Raw genomic sequence first — 16,625 nt, forward strand, 5'->3', positions numbered from 1 at the left:
GAATGCATATATTTACATACATTATAAAATTTTGCGTTAATGATGACTTTTTAAAATAAATAAATATGCCTAAAGAAATCTCTAAATTCTCTTTACTGAACACCAATTTGTCAAACTGCAACACACAAGTGAACAATGATATTGAAATAATACTATCTCTTACAAAGTTACTTCACATAGCTCAAACAATAATGTAAGATGCAGATAAATAAACAATCTAGCATCACAATTATGTCCCTCGAGTTACATTTAGCATGTCACATGTAAATAGTTCTCAAACGTGTATAACTGATCAAAATTCACATAATCTTGTACCTGCTGGTGTGTCGATGTCCCTTGTGTGGCCACTAGGTGTCACTGTGCCGCCTTTTTGCGACTGTCGTAAATCAGTTACCACAGGAACGCCACCGCCGCACACTTTACGGCATACACGTGGTTCCAGCGGTCTTCCGTGCCCTTCACTGCTCCACATCGGATCCAGAGACGATATTTGATCAAATCTGAGTGAAATCATGACCAAACTGAGCAAAGAGAGCAAGCAGCGGCTGCAGCAGGTGTTCCAGTGCGGCCAGTTCGTGATCCGCTGGGGCTTCATCCCCACTGTGCTTTATCTGGGTCAGTAAACTGCGCGAGCGCGCAAATCATGTGTGTTTAACTTACATACTGTATGTCAAGGGTTTATGCATCATTTGTGTTTATTTGAGGCGTATGATGAGTTTGTGACACACACACACACACACGATTAGATTTTACTTTACGGACCCTCTTCATATCTAGAAAAGATTAAGATGGTGACTTGCACTAGCAGACAACACTGATCTCCCTAGCAACCTGCTGGAAAACCATAGCAACGCTCCCAGCACCTTAGCAACCACCTAGCAACGCCCTACAAACTATTATACAACCTAGCAACCACATATCAACGCTCTGACCACAACCCTAGCTTTGTGGTGTTGAGTTGTAAGAAAGTCTTCATTGTGATTAATGTTTAATATTAAATGTTGGTAAATTAAATGCTTATTTTCACATTATTTATGCAAATTGAAACATTTGAAAACAGACGATGTGCATTTTACATTGACAAAGCTGATGGTAAATTTAGGGTGATTACAAAACACCACTTCTGTTGGCCAATCAGGTGTAATTACAGGCCAGTGCTGATAATCCAAAATAATATATTTTATTATAGTTCTATATTGACCTATTAATTGGTCTTGCTGATATATAATTTAATTTCTTCATGCTATTTTTCTGTTTTGCAAGCATTTGAGACACTTTTGACATTTGCATGTCTGCAGATATCAGTTCATTAAAAAGAGATTCAGTCTCCTCGTTAATTAATTATAACTAATATTTGCAGATTTGTAAACTTAACATCTTATATCTGGAATTATTTATTGGTTTACCATGTGTAATGTTGACATAATGATATAGCGATACCGATATCTCAGATAGACCAATTAATGGCTTGATTTTTGTCGGGTTTGAGATGATCGGCATTGGCAGGTTTGGAAAGACGTGACGTTTTGGGATGAATCGTATCATATTTTGGGTGTATACCATCCTACTATTTCCTTAATGTCATTAAGGAAGGTTTCACGTCACTGACCGAAGTCGCTGTTCAGTTCAGTTCGTCAGGATAAAGGGCTTCTGGGATGCGTGTGTTTATAATACTGAGTGACTGCATCATTTCTGATAATAATGTTGTGTTTTTTTCATGTGCGGGGTCATTGAGTGCCAGAACACGCATCACTTCCTGCAGCTGTGATTGACAGTGTGTGATGCTCCGTCATGATTGTGCTCTTCAGCAGACGTGACGGGCGTTTGGGTCGGCAGGGTTCAGTGGGCGTCTTCGTCCTACAACTTCATCACGGTTAAATGTAAAATGAGGAAATGTTGATGAGGCTTTAGGGACTCGATAGGGATTTATTTGTGCGCTTCTTGTTCCACAAAAATTTGCGTCTATTTTTGGCATGATGGGAGACGTTTAGAGACAAATGAGATGCAAAAGGAAGTTGTAGCTTTCTGCGTGTCGGCTAAACTGCCTCGCACGGAAAAGCCCCACATTAGCATTTCCAGAGGACATCATAAGCCTGCTAGATGAGACAGATTATTATAGTCTACATAATATTACATAAAATGGGATAAATATATTTAGAATAAACAGCTATCGTAAAAAATAATAACTTCACTTAAATGGCAATGAAAATTACCTATTAATTGTCATTTAAATGAAATTACTGAACTTAAATATACGAGCTTGATAAAAATGACCATTCTAGAAGAAAATTTCAGATGGCACTTAGAGGCTTTTGCATCTGAACTCTTCATATATAAAGGTAACACTTTATTTTACGGTGTCCTTGTTACATATGTTACATGTACTTACCATAGTAATAACAGTAAATTATGCATAATTACATGCAACTCACCCCAATCCAAACCCTAACCCTATAGTAAGTACATGTACTTGCTTAATATTACTCAGGACTTAAATATATAATTACACTGTAACAATGACACCTTAAAATAAAGTGTAACCTCACACACACTTATAAAGGGTTAGGACAATGAAACTAAAACACCTGGTTTTAGACCTCAGTAGTGTATTAGTACGGTGCAGGGTTTCCTTTTGCGGCCAGCACAGCCTCAGTTCGTCTGGAATGACAGACACAAGTCCTTCACAGCGTCCTGAGGGATTTTGAGGCGTTCCTCTTGCAGAACAGTGTCCGGGTCAGGGGGAACCCGTTTTCTGATCGCTCCTCCAAAACACCCCAGAGTGGCTCAATAATACTGAGATCTGGTGAGGGTGCAGGACACGTTCAACTTCACTTTCATGTTCATCAAACCACTGTCACCAGTCTTGCTGTGTGTATTGGTGCATTATCATCCTCATGGTCCTCCAGAATGGTTCGGTAGTCCTTGGCACTGAGCTTGGCAGCACAGTCGGGAACGTCATGATATTACAGCCTAAACCATCACTGATCCACCGTGTGCTTCACTCTGGACAGCACCAGTCCGGGTGTTGAGCCTCTTTGGGGCGTCTCTAACTCACACAGATGTGAAGGACAGTGAAGGTGGACTCATCCGAGAACAATACATGTTTCACATTGTCCACAGCCCAAGATTTGCACTGTTGGCACCAATGGAACGGGCGTTTGGCATTGGCGCGAGTGACCACAGGTTTGGCTATAGCAGGCCGGCTGTCAATATTGACTCTCTCAACCAGACGAACAGGAGAGTCGAGGTGTTCGTTTAATTCTGCGGTGAGTTGGGCTGCTGGGGTTTTATGGGGTTTTTGGGACACAATCCGGTTTAGTACCCGTACATCCCTTTCAGACGGATCCCTAGTGCGTCGACATTTACTCCTGTTGGATGTGATTCGCCCTTCCTCAACATTACCCTGGACACTATAGCTCTCGATACACCACAGAGACCTGCTGTCCTGGTCACACATGAGCCAGTGAGACACACACACCAACAATTCGCCCTCTTTTAAACTGATATGTCTCCCATTATGTTGTGTGGATTGCAATATCTTATGCTATCACTCTGCTAATTCAGTATATTGGCTAGAGTTTCAGTTTTTTTCCAACCCTTATATGCATATATATATATATATATATATATATATATATATATATATATATATATATATATATATATATATATATATACAGTGCAATGCATAAGTGAATACACCCATGCTAAAGTTGACTAAAAAGAGGAATAAAAAATCATATTTTGGAAATTGAACTTAATGCCTTAATTTAAAAAAATAGGAAAAATCCAACCTTTAAGGACACCAATTTTCTTTGTGAATGAATAATGTATCGTAAATAAATAAATGTTCTTCCTTAAAATACATGGTGCATAAGTGAGTACACCCCTATGTTAAATTCCCATAGAGGCAGGCAGAGTTTTATTTTTAAGTATTTTTTTAAAAAAAAAATTAGGATACTATGCATCCTGATAAAGTTCCCTTGGCCTTTGGAATTAAAATAGCCCCACATCATCACATAGTCTTCACCATACCTAGAGATTGGCATGGGGTACTTTCCATAAGATCATCTCTCAATGCAAATCAAACTAGCTTTTAGGCTAACTGAAATAAAACCATGCCAATCTCTAGGTATGGTGAAGGCTATGTGATGATGTGGGGCTATTTTAATTCCAAAGGCCAAGGGAACTTTATCAGGATGCATAGTATCCTAAAATTTTTTAAAAAAAAATACTTAAAAATAAAACTCTGCCTGCCTCTATGGGAATTTAACATAGGGGTGTACTCACTTATGCACCATGTATTTTAAGGAAGAACATTTATTTATTTACGATACATTATTCATTCACAAAGAAAATTGGTGTCCTTAAAGGTTGGATTTTTCCTAATTTTTTAAATTAAGGCATTAAGTTCAATTTCCAAAATATGATTTTTTATTCCTCTTTTTAGTCAACTTTAGCATGGGTGTATAAACTTATGCATTGCACTGTATATATATATATATAGCCTACGATAACATAAGAGGTTCTTAAATACCTCACAGTTGACCGATCAGAACTATCCAAGATAGCTGTGTAATAATTAAATATTAAAAGCAAAAGAGGATGGGCATTTTTCAAAAATATTCGGGCTCATAAAAATCGAATATTTGTTTATTTAAATTATGTTTAACGAAAAGGTTTTTTTAAAAAAAAAAAGTTTGTCACCATTTCCGAACAAGCTTACGATTAGGCAATATACACAACAAGCTTACAATATATGTCAAGTTTTCTTTTAGTTGAAAACATAATGTGTAAACAAAAAATTAAAAAGAACAAGAGCATTTGCTCAAGCAGCGCGAATAGGAAAAAAAAAAAACGCCTAATAAAGCAGACTGCGCCAGTTATCGTACATGTAGACTCGAGTAAGCGTATGATTATCGTGTTTATATTGTTTCACGTTAATGTTGATAAAAACAATAGGCCTAATATCCACATGCTCGAGTGAGAAAACGCGCTGCAGAGACACATAACGGTGTGCCAAGCGAAGTTTCTAACAGCACTTTGCGTTTTCTGTTGTTAAACCTGTATCCCTCAACAAAACTTAAGGGAGCATATGTTTAAAAATAATTTTGTTATCAGATAATAATCATCTCGGCTTACTCGGGATACAGCGCTTGCCTGCAGTCATGAATGCAGTGATGGACAGCTGTCTTTCCTCGACGACTGTTGTTTGGATTTCATGTGATTTCTCATTGTGGTGATATAACTCAGATTCATTAATTCATTTGATCAAAAGTAATTCCATTTTGTTAGATCATTTAGTAAGATTTTTTAAGTAATTCCAAACTTCGCGAGGAAGACGACAACATTATGTGATCAACTACAAACAAATAGTTAAACTCGCTCCACAGCGCCACCCAGTGCATTTACTTATAACTGCGAGTTAGCGCTTGGGATCCACATGGATTCGCTGCATTTACGGCCAGCAAAGCAGCGTAGCAAAATTCGATTAGTATTTTATTTTTCGAATAATAATTAAAGATCGAATATTCGATTATTCGTACACACCCCTACAAAAGACTGCGGTGAAGACTGTGTGCAGAAGTTTTGTCATTGTTTTCCCACACAGCTATTTCAAAGCGTGTTGCACAATAAAAGAAACGGAGATGAATCAGCTCTGACGTCTGAATTCTTGGCGATCGCGTATGTAACGTTATGGATGATGCTTTTGTTGTGTCAGTCAGACCAATATTGAATGAAAATGGGAAGAAAGTTCCTGCAACCCAGGACTTTTAGTTCTCTCCACTCCGGATCTCAGACGGATGTGAGGTGGTTTCATGATGCCAATCGAGTCGAATCACTGAAGATCTTCTTTGCAAGTTTCTGAGAACTGAGGAATCCAGACTTGCGAGAGAGAGAGAGAGTGCTGATGTCATCCTCAAACTCTGATGTAATGCCTTGAAAATATTGCCAAATATCGTCCTATATATCAGCCTGCATTCTGTCATTTGATTTTTGCCATATACATGACGATACTGGCCACATCTCATGGTTGATTAAGTCTGTCGAATCTAAAATCTACTGACCGTCCACCTTGATAATGTAAATTATTTTTTTAAATTGATTAATTATTGAACGTAATTTTTCCCCCCAGCTATTTGGTGTATCTTTTATCATTAATGTATGTTTTGCATATATCAAATGTCACTTGCTCTATAGATCAGTGATCTCACAAAAGCTGTCACATTTTTTTATATTTCACCCCAAAATTCTAAATAAATTGCTTTAAGATTTTTTTCCTTTTTTTTTTTTTTTAATGCATTGCATTGCAAAAACCCCCCCATTCAATTGTAAATGATTCATACATAATTGTATCATTTTCTGATTAATTGGTCTAGTTTTGCTTTTATGATGATTTAAAAAAAAAGAAAACAGTATTTCAGTTATGAGAATTATTATTGATGATAAAGGGAATTGCAAAAACTAATTTTATGTTGTGTATGTATATATATATATATATATATATATATATATATATATATATATATATATATATACAGTGCTATGCATAAGTTTAGACACCCATGCTAAAGTTGACTAAAAAGAGGAATAAAAAATCATATTTTGGAAATTTAACTTAATGCCTTAATTTAAAAAATTAGGAAAAATCCAACCTTTTAGGACACCAATTTTCTTTGTGAATGAATAATGTATCGTAAATAAATAAATGTTCTTCCTTAAAATACATGGTGCATAAGTGTGTACACCCCTATGTTAAATTCCCATAGAGGCAGGCAGATTTTTATTTTTAAGTATTTTTTTTAAATTAATTTTTAGGATACTATGCATCCTGATAAAGTTCCCCTGGCCTTTGGAATTAAAATAGCCCCACATCATCACATAGCCTTCACCATACCTAGAGATTGGCATGGTTTTATTTCAGTTAGCCTAATAGCTGGTTTGATTTGCATTAGGCTAACTGAAATAAAACCATGCCAATCTCTCTAAAGTTTTTTATTCCTCTTTTTAGTCAACTTTAGCATGGGTGTATAAACTTATGCATTGCACTGTATATATATATATATATACCATTCGTGTATATATACACTACAGTTCAAAAATGTGGGATTGGTGAGATTTTTTTAATGTTTTTGAAAGAGTCTCTTCTGCTCAACAAGGCTGCATTTTGTTCAATGAAAAATACAGTAAAACAGTAATATTGTGAGATATTATTACAATTTCAAAAATAACTTTTATATTGTAATATATTTTAAAATGTAATGTATTCCTGTAATCAAATCAGAATTTTCAGCATCATTGAAAAAAAGAACCAACAGTTGTGCTGCTTCATATATGCATTTGTATGCATATATATATATATATATATATATATATATATATATATATATATATATATATATATAGTTTTAAATCAATAAAATAATTACATAAAAAAAAAAAACTCGATTTAATATTTTTTTCTTTTATTTGTATTTATTTTTGAAATGTGACCCGGAGCAGTTACCATGATATTCACGTGGAAGATCAGCGTTTACCACTGAGAGTTTACGCTAATGAATCTGTTCCATATTTCCATGGACACTTATTTACAGTTATTTACCGGCATTTCTTTATTTCCCAGGATTTAAACGGGGAGCCGATCCAGGGATGCCTGAACCCACAGTCCTGAGGTGAGTTGTGTGAGTCGGACTCGTGAAGCTCGCAGTGTTTCACCACAGAGAGCTGAAGAAGATGTCGCTGTTTCTTTCAGTTTGCTTTGGGGATGAAGACGCTCCCGACGGCCACTACAGACCAATCCGGATCCTCTCCCTGGAGTCTCGGGACACTGACTGCTTGGATCAGGACGTTATGCTGGGATGTAAATACTCGGCTGTCTCATCCACCCTCTATTTTTCTTTTTTGTTTTGTTTTGCTGCTTCTTTCTAAATCATTGTCTTGAGAAACACACACACAATGTAACTGGATTGTCTTTGTTTTTAATTTGAACAAGCATTGTAAACAATCACAGGACGTGCTCAACGTTCAGTTTCAAATAAATTATACATGTTTAATAAATATTTATCAGCACAGATTTTCAGTGTTGTACAAATGAAAGTACAGACACATAAATATTACAATTATAAATATCAGCGTTGTACAAACAAGAATGCATCAACATTTACGTTCAATAAGTTAAAAAGTACAGACTCTTAAATAATAAATTATCGTTCCCTCGAATACTGCGATGGTCAATAAATCAGTTCTTGTCTGAGGTCCAGGGGCCGGCTCTCTTGCTGTCTTTCCCCCGCTGTCCACCCTTCCTTGTGCTCATGTAACTGATGGCTCTGCACGTGTCGATCATGACGCTGGTGTAGTTGAACAGGATGGAGTGGACGGTGGCCTTGCGTGTCCATGCGGATCTGACCGACAGAGGACCGCTGGAGATCGGGTCCACCTGTCCTTCACCCACCTGGAGCTGGAGGTGGAAAGAAACGTTAAATACGTGTAAATACGAGTAAATGCATTTGCTTATTGTAAAGTGTTTCCAAAACCTTGACTTTTATCAGTCATTTTAAAACTGTAAATGATGTCTAAAATAATGTCCAAGCCTCTTGGATAGGACGTGAGGACCGCAGATGTTGAGTTCAAGTGTGTTTACCTGGCTGTTAATGGCCTCCAGCAGTCGTTTGGTCCCGTGTTTGATGTCGTTCACCAGGGTTGAGGTCAGATTTTCCTTCTCGATGTAGTTCCAGTTCTCTTTATACCACGTCAGGACACTGTAAATGCGCCCCAGACACCTTTCCTGAAACATTCATGAGGGGAGATTCTTCAGTTGATGTTGAGAAAATCACATGAAAACATTTCTGAGTGTTTGGCATGTCAATGGATATGACAATGTTGATATGTTTAGTCTTTGTGGAATAGATCTGCTAAGCTAATACACACACGACACGCTGCTGTGAGCAAGTAAGATGGGTAATTCATGTATGCTGTATTGTACAGCGTACATGAATTGCCCGTAGCAGATCTATACAGGTGGAGCTGGGGAAGGTGGAGGGTTTCTGAAGCTGCACTGCTAAGGCAAATGCTGACCAAGTACTTGAAGTTTGAGCAACGAGCTCATTGGCTACTGATACAGCAGCAACCAATCAGCTGTGCCCTATAGAGAACGATGCGATTGCAAGCAGATTGAGTTAAGGACCGATCGATCTGCGTCATCTAGAGTTTCATGACAGAACTTTATTTATTACATGTGCTGAATAAAAAGATCTGACCAGCATCTTAACTTTTGACTGCATTTAGTTTGTGTAACGATATCAACTCGATTTTGTACGTTACTGTTTCACAAGGTGGCGATTTTGCATTGTGATTTTTTGGAAACGTATAGTTTTTAGAAGAAATACAAGTTTAATTAGTGTGGCTTATGCTGATTTTATGAATTGGATCATACTGATTTGCCAAAATGTAAAAATAGTTACGAATTGCCATGAGAGTGTGTGTTGTTTTTGTAGGGAAGGTTAGATCCGCTTTGCACCTGCTAATAATAAGTTGAAGCGTTGAACTTATAGTAAAACGAAATAGATTGTTTCTGCATTGAAACTGATTTGTTCTGGCCTAATAAAGCTACTCAGATCATGAAAATCTGGTTTAGAAAAGAATAATTCCATTTTTAATTCCATTATTTTTTTAAAATCTCCCCTATAGCCAATCATAAATGTTTGTGGAAAAATTCTGTTCTATAAAATACTTGGCTTGATCGTGATGATGATGGACTCATTACAAATGCCATCAAGGTAACACAAAGTTGCAGTCAAACATTTGAACGCATGCATCTATTCATTTATTTTCCACAGTTATAACCAAAACTATGAAATAACACACTGTAAAAAATGATATGGTCAATAAGTTATGACAACATGTTTTTACATCGCTTTAACTTATTAAAGTTAAGCAATTTTCAACTTTTTTTTTAAGTTATACAAGATTCAACTCATTTTTAAAGTCAGTTTAACATAATTTAAGTTGAAATGACTTAAACATCCAAGGTGATTGTACTTAAAAACTTTTTACTTTTTTTTTACTGTGGACTCATAGAAATACTAGGATTATATAGTGACTAAAAAGAGAGGCATTCTAGCAAATTTAACTTAAATCTTCCTAAATCTGAAAAAAAAAAAAGTATTTACAAATAATTAAAAAATAATTAAGATTGTTAGAAACTACTTTTTTGTTATTATTATAATATATATTTTAAAATGATGCTAGGGGACAGAACAGTTTCCCTAATGAAATAATCATCCCTGATAAATCAAGCATGATAATGTTCTTACTGTGCTGAAGTTTCTGGACAGACAGCCGTCAGAAGGTTTGAGGAGAGGCGTGCTGGTCCTGACTCCTTCATACGCCGTCATATTCTCAGTTTCTCTGAAATCTCTCTCAAACTGCGGGTGGAAGAACACAAGATTAGGTAAAGACAGTCAGCAGTACAACACACCTTTGTTTAATTCTGTATTCAAAAGCACCTGTTCATCTCGAAGCGTCTTCACGTCCTTGTGTAGATCTCTTGCCATCAGATGCCATTTCTGCCGGTCGTTCAGAAGACTCTTCACGTCCACGTCCTGAACCTCATCTCCAGAAGTTTCAGATAATTCCCCCATGCTGCTGTACGCAGGCACTGCGTCCACGAGACGCATGAACACTGCCAGTGTGGCAGACAGGAAGAGCGCTTCTGCAGAGAAAAGTGAGAGAAAGTGAGAAAAGATGTGTGACAGCACATGAGGATGTCCGATCGGTCTAACGCTTCCACTTACTCAGAGCTGACGGCATAGTGATTGCGAAAGTTTGTGTGATGTCGTCTTCAAGCAAACTCGGGAGACTTCTCAACAACACTTCTCAAGTGGTTTTTATACACAGGCTTCAGGAGTTTCCACTTTTTAACCCGCCTTTTAAACAGATTTTTCATCATTTTGGAACGGGGAAAATCTGCCCGTATTCTGATTTTCATAAATGCACATTTTTATTTTTACTTCCCCCCCCCCTCTAAACTTATAGGTTTCCACAAGGTTTTTTTTTTTTTAAATGATTGAGACAAGGCTTAGGTTTTCATACTTTTAATGTGATTTAATTTTTTTTTTTCCTGAATATCTGTATAGGTACAGAGACCTGGACATGGGGCATGTTGTCACAATGATAACCTGCTGTTTATTGACACTCACTGAAAAAAAAAAAAAAAAAAAGTACTTTTTAAGTACAATTCACTTGGTTGTTTTAGTCATTTCAACTCAAATGACATTAAACTGACATTACACTGACTAAAAAAAATTTGAATCTTGTATAACTTATAAAAAAAAGAAAATTGCTTAACTTATTTTGATGAGTTAAAGACCCACTCCGATGAAAATCATGTTTTTCTAGGTGTTAACATGTTCTTGTGGCATTTTTCTGATGTTAGAGGACATATCGTGAGAAAAATAAGCTCAAAGTTGTATTTCTGAGTATTTCTGCATTCAAATGTCTGTGAATCAGTAGCAGACGCTAAAATGCCGGCTAAAATAGACTGGAGTTGTGACCTAGTAACTCCACTGGGCGGGGCCACAAGCTCATACTCCCCTCCGCCCCGCCCGCTCAGGTTCTGAGGAGTAGAGAACACCTATGTGCGGTAGCGGGTTGCAATGCTAAGAGGAGAGATATTGGAATTAGCTTTCATGCTTTACCAAAACATGTTGCTGTGAGAGATTAATGGATTACGTTCCTTGGTCACGGCAATGTTAAAAACCACACATCGGTTTGCGGTCAGCACTTCACAGAAGACTGTTCCACCAACTGGCAGGAGAAAAAAATGGGCTTCGTCAGTAAATTATTTTTGAAGCCGGATGCAGTGCCTTCCATCAAGACACCATCAACTGGACAGCCTGTGTCTTTACCGTTAAGTTTTTTTTTTTTTTTTCTGTCGGGAGCTAGTTCAACGATCCCGCCTGTTTGCTAGCACAGTGCGCCTCCATGCCAACGGCTCCGCCCACAACGCAGAGGCGAATTGCTAATGAGCTACTGCCGCTCTGCTGAAGCGAAGTCCCAGAAAACGGCACAGGTTTTGTGATTTTGGCTAAAAACGGCATAATCATAATTTAATGATTTAATTTAATCATAATTTAAAGACCACTGAGGATGTTTAAAAATAGCTCAAAATATGATCGGAGTGGGACATTGAGCAATGCACAAACATATGTTGTCATAACTTACTGATCATATAATATTTTACAGTGCTGATATAAGTTTTTGAATGAGTAATTAAGATCTATTATGCATTATAAGCAATTAAAAATTTGGGAATCCATAAAGTGACACAAATTATAATAATAAAGTGACTATTTTGAACAAACAACTGTTAGAGAAATCAAGCATTTGTGACTAAACATCTTAGTTACTGAGATACAGACATTGTGACAACTTGCCCCAGGCTCTGCTCATACTCTCTTAAATACATCAAGCTGCTTGATTGGAATTGATGGTTCCATGAAGAACCTTTAAAGGATTAGTTCACTTTCAAAAATGTTTTGCTGATAATTTACTCACCCCGATGTCATCCAAGATATCCATGTCTTTCTTTCTTCAGTTGAAAAGAAATTAAGGTTTTTGAGAAAAACATTCCAGGATTTTTCTACACAGAATGGACTTCAATTGCAACCAACTATACCAATGTTCAAAGAAGGTTCAAATGTCCGTCTCAATGCAGCTTCAAAGTCTCTACACAATCCCAATCGAGAAATAAAGGTCTTATCTAGGGTGATGACGCAATGCGTGACACATCTCAGAGATGGTACACGACAAGCATTTGTGGTTAAAAAGTATATATATATGTATGTATTTAGAAAATGACCGATCGTTTCGCTAGATAAGACCCTTATTTCTCGATCGTGTAGAGACTTTGAAGCTGCATTGAGACGGACATTTGAACCTTCTTTGAACATTGGAATAGTTGGTTGCCATTGAAGTCCATTAAATGGAGAAAAATTCTGGAATGTTAAAAAAATGTAATTTCTTTTCGACTGAAGAAAGAAAGACATGGAAATCTTGGATGACATCGGGGTGAGTAAATTATCGGCAACATTTTTTTTTGAAAGTGAACTAATCCTTTAACATCCATGCAATCTTTCCATTCCACAAAGGGTTCTTTAGAGTGGAAAAAGATTCTTTAGTTTTATTCAAGATGTTCTTCACACTAAGAAAAAAATATTCTTTTAAGAACTGATCACTGAATAGTTCTTTGGGGAACCAAAAATGCTTCTAATCGCGTCCCTGAAAAATAATTTTTTTTTGAAACCTTTTATTTTTTTAAAGTGTATATTAATTCTCTGATTGTTTTTTTAAGTTTGCAGCTGTATGTCCTAATTTATGTCATCCAGCAGCTGAGTTTGAATTATTATTTATATTATATAGTTTCAGATTCTCTTAGTTTCTTTTATTGTAATTTTAAGGAAGCGGTATCCATCACAAATGAATGGGTTTGCAAATAAAAGAAATGAAAGTAAACAGTAGCGTGTGTGTCTCGGTCTTTTCCTTCTTTCTTTCTTTCTTCTTCCTTCTTCATTTTGAATTCTGCTTTTTTAAAGTGATCTCATTCTGTAATCTATTGGTTGTATATATTAGTTTAATGTGGTGGGGTTTGATTGGGCCTCGCGTCGGTAAGACCGCACGCCTCCGGTTAATATGCATGATGATAGTGGCTTGTGAAACCGAGGATTCCCCTTCAGAAGGAGGGAAAAATGGTGTGAAGCTGAGGAGATGTTAAGACTGAGTGTGGATGAGGATATTTCAAGTAATGGTGGAAGTTTCCTGGGTTTGCTTCAGCAAGAGGGGACAAACAAATATGCCCTAGTTTTATTAAATAGTCTCATTTCTGGGTCTGTGGGGTTTTGTTAAATTTTAAATAGGTTGGATATTTGCTTTGTTAAACTTGAAACTATGCTACTTAGGCTTTTTTAAATTTTGTATACAGTTTCCCAATATTTTTATGGGGCCAGTTAAGCTTTTATTTTTATTATTTTCAGTTTTCATTTTAACTTTAGTTTAAGTTTTAGTAATTTTGTTTTGTACATTTACATTTACATGTACTAATATTTCTATATGGCTTTATTTTTATTTAAATTTTAGTACTTCATCTTATTTCAGTACTTGCCAATGCTGCATTTCTCATTTTCATGAAATATTTTTTCTCTAATATTTATATTTTATTTAACTTTTTTCAATTACTGAAATTATTTAACAGTCAGTTAACAATAACATTGATGTATATACTTAAACTATATTTATGTGTGGTAGTGTGTGTGTGTGTGTGTGTGTGTGTGTGTGTGTGTATACAGCGGGGGAAATAAGTATTGAACACGTCATCATTTTTCTCAGTAAATATATTTCCAAATGTGCTATTGACATGAAATTTTCACCAGATGTTGGTAACAACCCAAGTAAGCCATACATACAAAGAAACAAACAAAAATAAGTTCAGAAATTAAGTTATGTGTAATAATGTGAAATGACACAGGGAAAAAGTATTGAACACATGAAGAAAGGGAGGCACAAAAAGGCATGGAAAGCCAAGACAACTGCTGAAAACTTACAGTAATTAAAAAGCAACCCAGCCCCCTGTCAGTGGAAATTAATAACAGCTGGTTCAGTCCCAAATGATGGCCTACAAAAAGGTCTCATTGCCAAGGTGTCACACAAGACACATCTCATGATGGGTAAAAGTAAAGAGCTGTCTCAGGATCTTCGCAACCTTGTTGCAAAACATAAAGATGGCATTGGTTATAGGCGCCATTCTAAGCTTCTGAATGGTCCAGTGAGCACTTTTGGGGCCATAATACGGAAGTGGAAAGACAATCATTTCACCATAAATTTGCCTCGACCAGTGCTCCTCGCAAGATTTCTGATAGAGGAGTGAAAAGAATAATCAGAAGAGTTGTCCAAGAGCCAACACCAAGTTGTATGGTGTTTTTAGGGTAATGTGCACTGCCATTTCTCCTCCAAACATGGTGTGTATTATGGCATCCAAACAGTTCAGTTTTGCTCTCATGTGACCACACTATATTCTCCCAGTATTTCACTGGCTTTTCCAAATGTTGTGCAGCAAACTTTAAATGAGCTTCAACATGCTTTTTTCTTCAGTAATGGAGTCTTGCGTGGTGAGCGTGCGTACAGGCCATGGCGGTGGAGTGCATTACTTACTGTTTTCTTTGAGACAACAGTACCTGCTATCTGCAGGTCTTTTTGAAGCTCTCCACAAGTGATCCTTGGCTCTTGGACAATTCTTCTGATTATTCTTATACATACATATATAATTTTTATTATTATTATTATTTTTTTTTTTTTTACTTGTCTCTTAGGTAATATTCCTTGTACCATTTCCTGTGCCATTTTACTGTTTATTTCCATCATTGGTGCCAGTATCAGTGGGTGGTAATAGATGAGAAATGTGCAGTTTTGCACCATCATGCAGTGAACATTTCTTTTCATAGCTCATTTACCACAGTAGTAAAAGCGTCCTACAGCGGAAACCACTTTTTCATGTTGTTGAGGTGTGATCAGTGATTCTGCAGAGATAACACGTGTCTTTGCATTATGATAATTCCACGAATGTTTGTGTTATCAACGGATGAAACGTTAAAGTGTTTCTTTTCTGAGAATTACTATCAGAATATTCTCCCTTGACCTTGCGTTCACAAACCCAATTTATCGGGTACTGGATCTGAAAATTAATTCAGTTTATATAATGACTCAAACAGATCTTCAGATGTGGAGATTTTGCTCTTACACTTGATTTTGTTTTTCCAAGTCCTGTTAAAAATACTAGCTTAGTGCAGCATAAACTTCCCAGCTTGTTGGTGCTGCGGTTTGATGTTATTCACTAACGAAACAAACTGGTGGCGCTGGTTGACCAACCTGGTTGACCAACTTAAAGAGCAGCAGGTTCTTGTTGGTTAAGATGATTATCTTATGTGGTCTTGATGGTTTAGGAGGTTGTGGAGGGAAGTTTTTGTACAAGCCTGGCACATCCAAAACGCAACATACACTGGCCTTTTCAGGAGAGAGAATGAGTAAAACCTATTTATTGAGGACAGGTTATTTCCCTCAAAATCTGAGACATTCTTTGCTCTCTTAGGAGTCTGCATTTGTTGTGAGGTTGCTGTGAGCTCAAACAAAAGGGTTTTCACAGAAATGCTTATGAAACTATAGATGTGCACTAGAGATATTTTCACATTTATGCTAAGACCTTCTTTTTCCACAGAAATTCAGCATCTGATATGTGATTGTGTGGGTGTTTTTTGAGATGCTTTTTGGTTTCTGAAACTCTGGGTTTTTTATTACTGCCATACACTGTGATCACTGACAACACAAGGCAAGAGTGCCATGCCACCACCACAAACACTGAGGAAAGTGAATCAGACCACAATACTCCAAAACTAGACCACCAATTACACTTTTTATGAGGGCTTTTAAACTGAGCAACTTTAGATTTTCCGGCTTGAGCAAATACCAGCTTCATCCTGCCTCCATGAGTTACACATGTGTCATGTCAAAGAGCTTATGATCTCTTCCGGTGCTATGAAGAAACAGTTTAAAGGTCAAGCCACGATGTCTAAGTTTTG

General features: G+C 36.7%; 2 protein-coding genes across 2 annotated transcripts; one reads left to right on the forward strand and one right to left on the reverse strand.

Annotated features, from left to right (window-relative positions):
* Positions 1 to 364: 364 nt before the first annotated feature.
* tomm7 (translocase of outer mitochondrial membrane 7 homolog (yeast)) lies at positions 365 to 8,074 on the forward strand. The gene is made up of 3 exons (XM_084130010.1): positions 365 to 615; positions 7,625 to 7,673; positions 7,754 to 8,074. Exons 1-3 carry the CDS (start codon positions 513 to 515, stop codon positions 7,767 to 7,769), a joined length of 168 nt encoding a protein of 55 aa, XP_083986136.1. The 5' UTR covers positions 365 to 512; the 3' UTR covers positions 7,770 to 8,074.
* il6 (interleukin 6 (interferon, beta 2)) lies at positions 7,964 to 10,940 on the reverse strand. Its single transcript, XM_084130009.1, has 5 exons — positions 10,794 to 10,940; positions 10,506 to 10,711; positions 10,314 to 10,424; positions 8,642 to 8,785; positions 7,964 to 8,458 (listed from the first exon to the last, which is right to left on the reverse strand). Exons 1-5 carry the CDS (start codon positions 10,807 to 10,809, stop codon positions 8,240 to 8,242), a joined length of 696 nt encoding a protein of 231 aa, XP_083986135.1. The 5' UTR covers positions 10,810 to 10,940; the 3' UTR covers positions 7,964 to 8,239.
* Between the last annotated feature and the right edge of the window lie 5,685 nt (positions 10,941 to 16,625).

The sequence above is a fragment of the Abramis brama genome, assembly GCF_963993115.1.
Source record: "Abramis brama genome assembly, chromosome: 12".
Taxonomy (NCBI): Eukaryota; Metazoa; Chordata; class Actinopteri; order Cypriniformes; family Leuciscidae; genus Abramis; species Abramis brama.

Coding starts and splice junctions, on each gene's coding strand:
- tomm7 (XM_084130010.1), top strand. CDS start 513: ATGACCAAACTGAGCAAAGAGAGCAAGCAGCGGCTGCAGCAGGTGTTC. Junction 616..7,624: donor CCCCACTGTGCTTTATCTGG/GTCAGTAAACTG, acceptor TTTATTTCCCAG/GATTTAAACGGGGAGCCGAT.
- il6 (XM_084130009.1), bottom strand. Junction 10,425..10,505: donor AGACGCTTCGAGATGAACAG/GTGCTTTTGAAT, acceptor TTCCACCCGCAG/TTTGAGAGAGATTTCAGAGA. Junction 8,459..8,641: donor TGGAGGCCATTAACAGCCAG/GTAAACACACTT, acceptor TTCCACCTCCAG/CTCCAGGTGGGTGAAGGACA.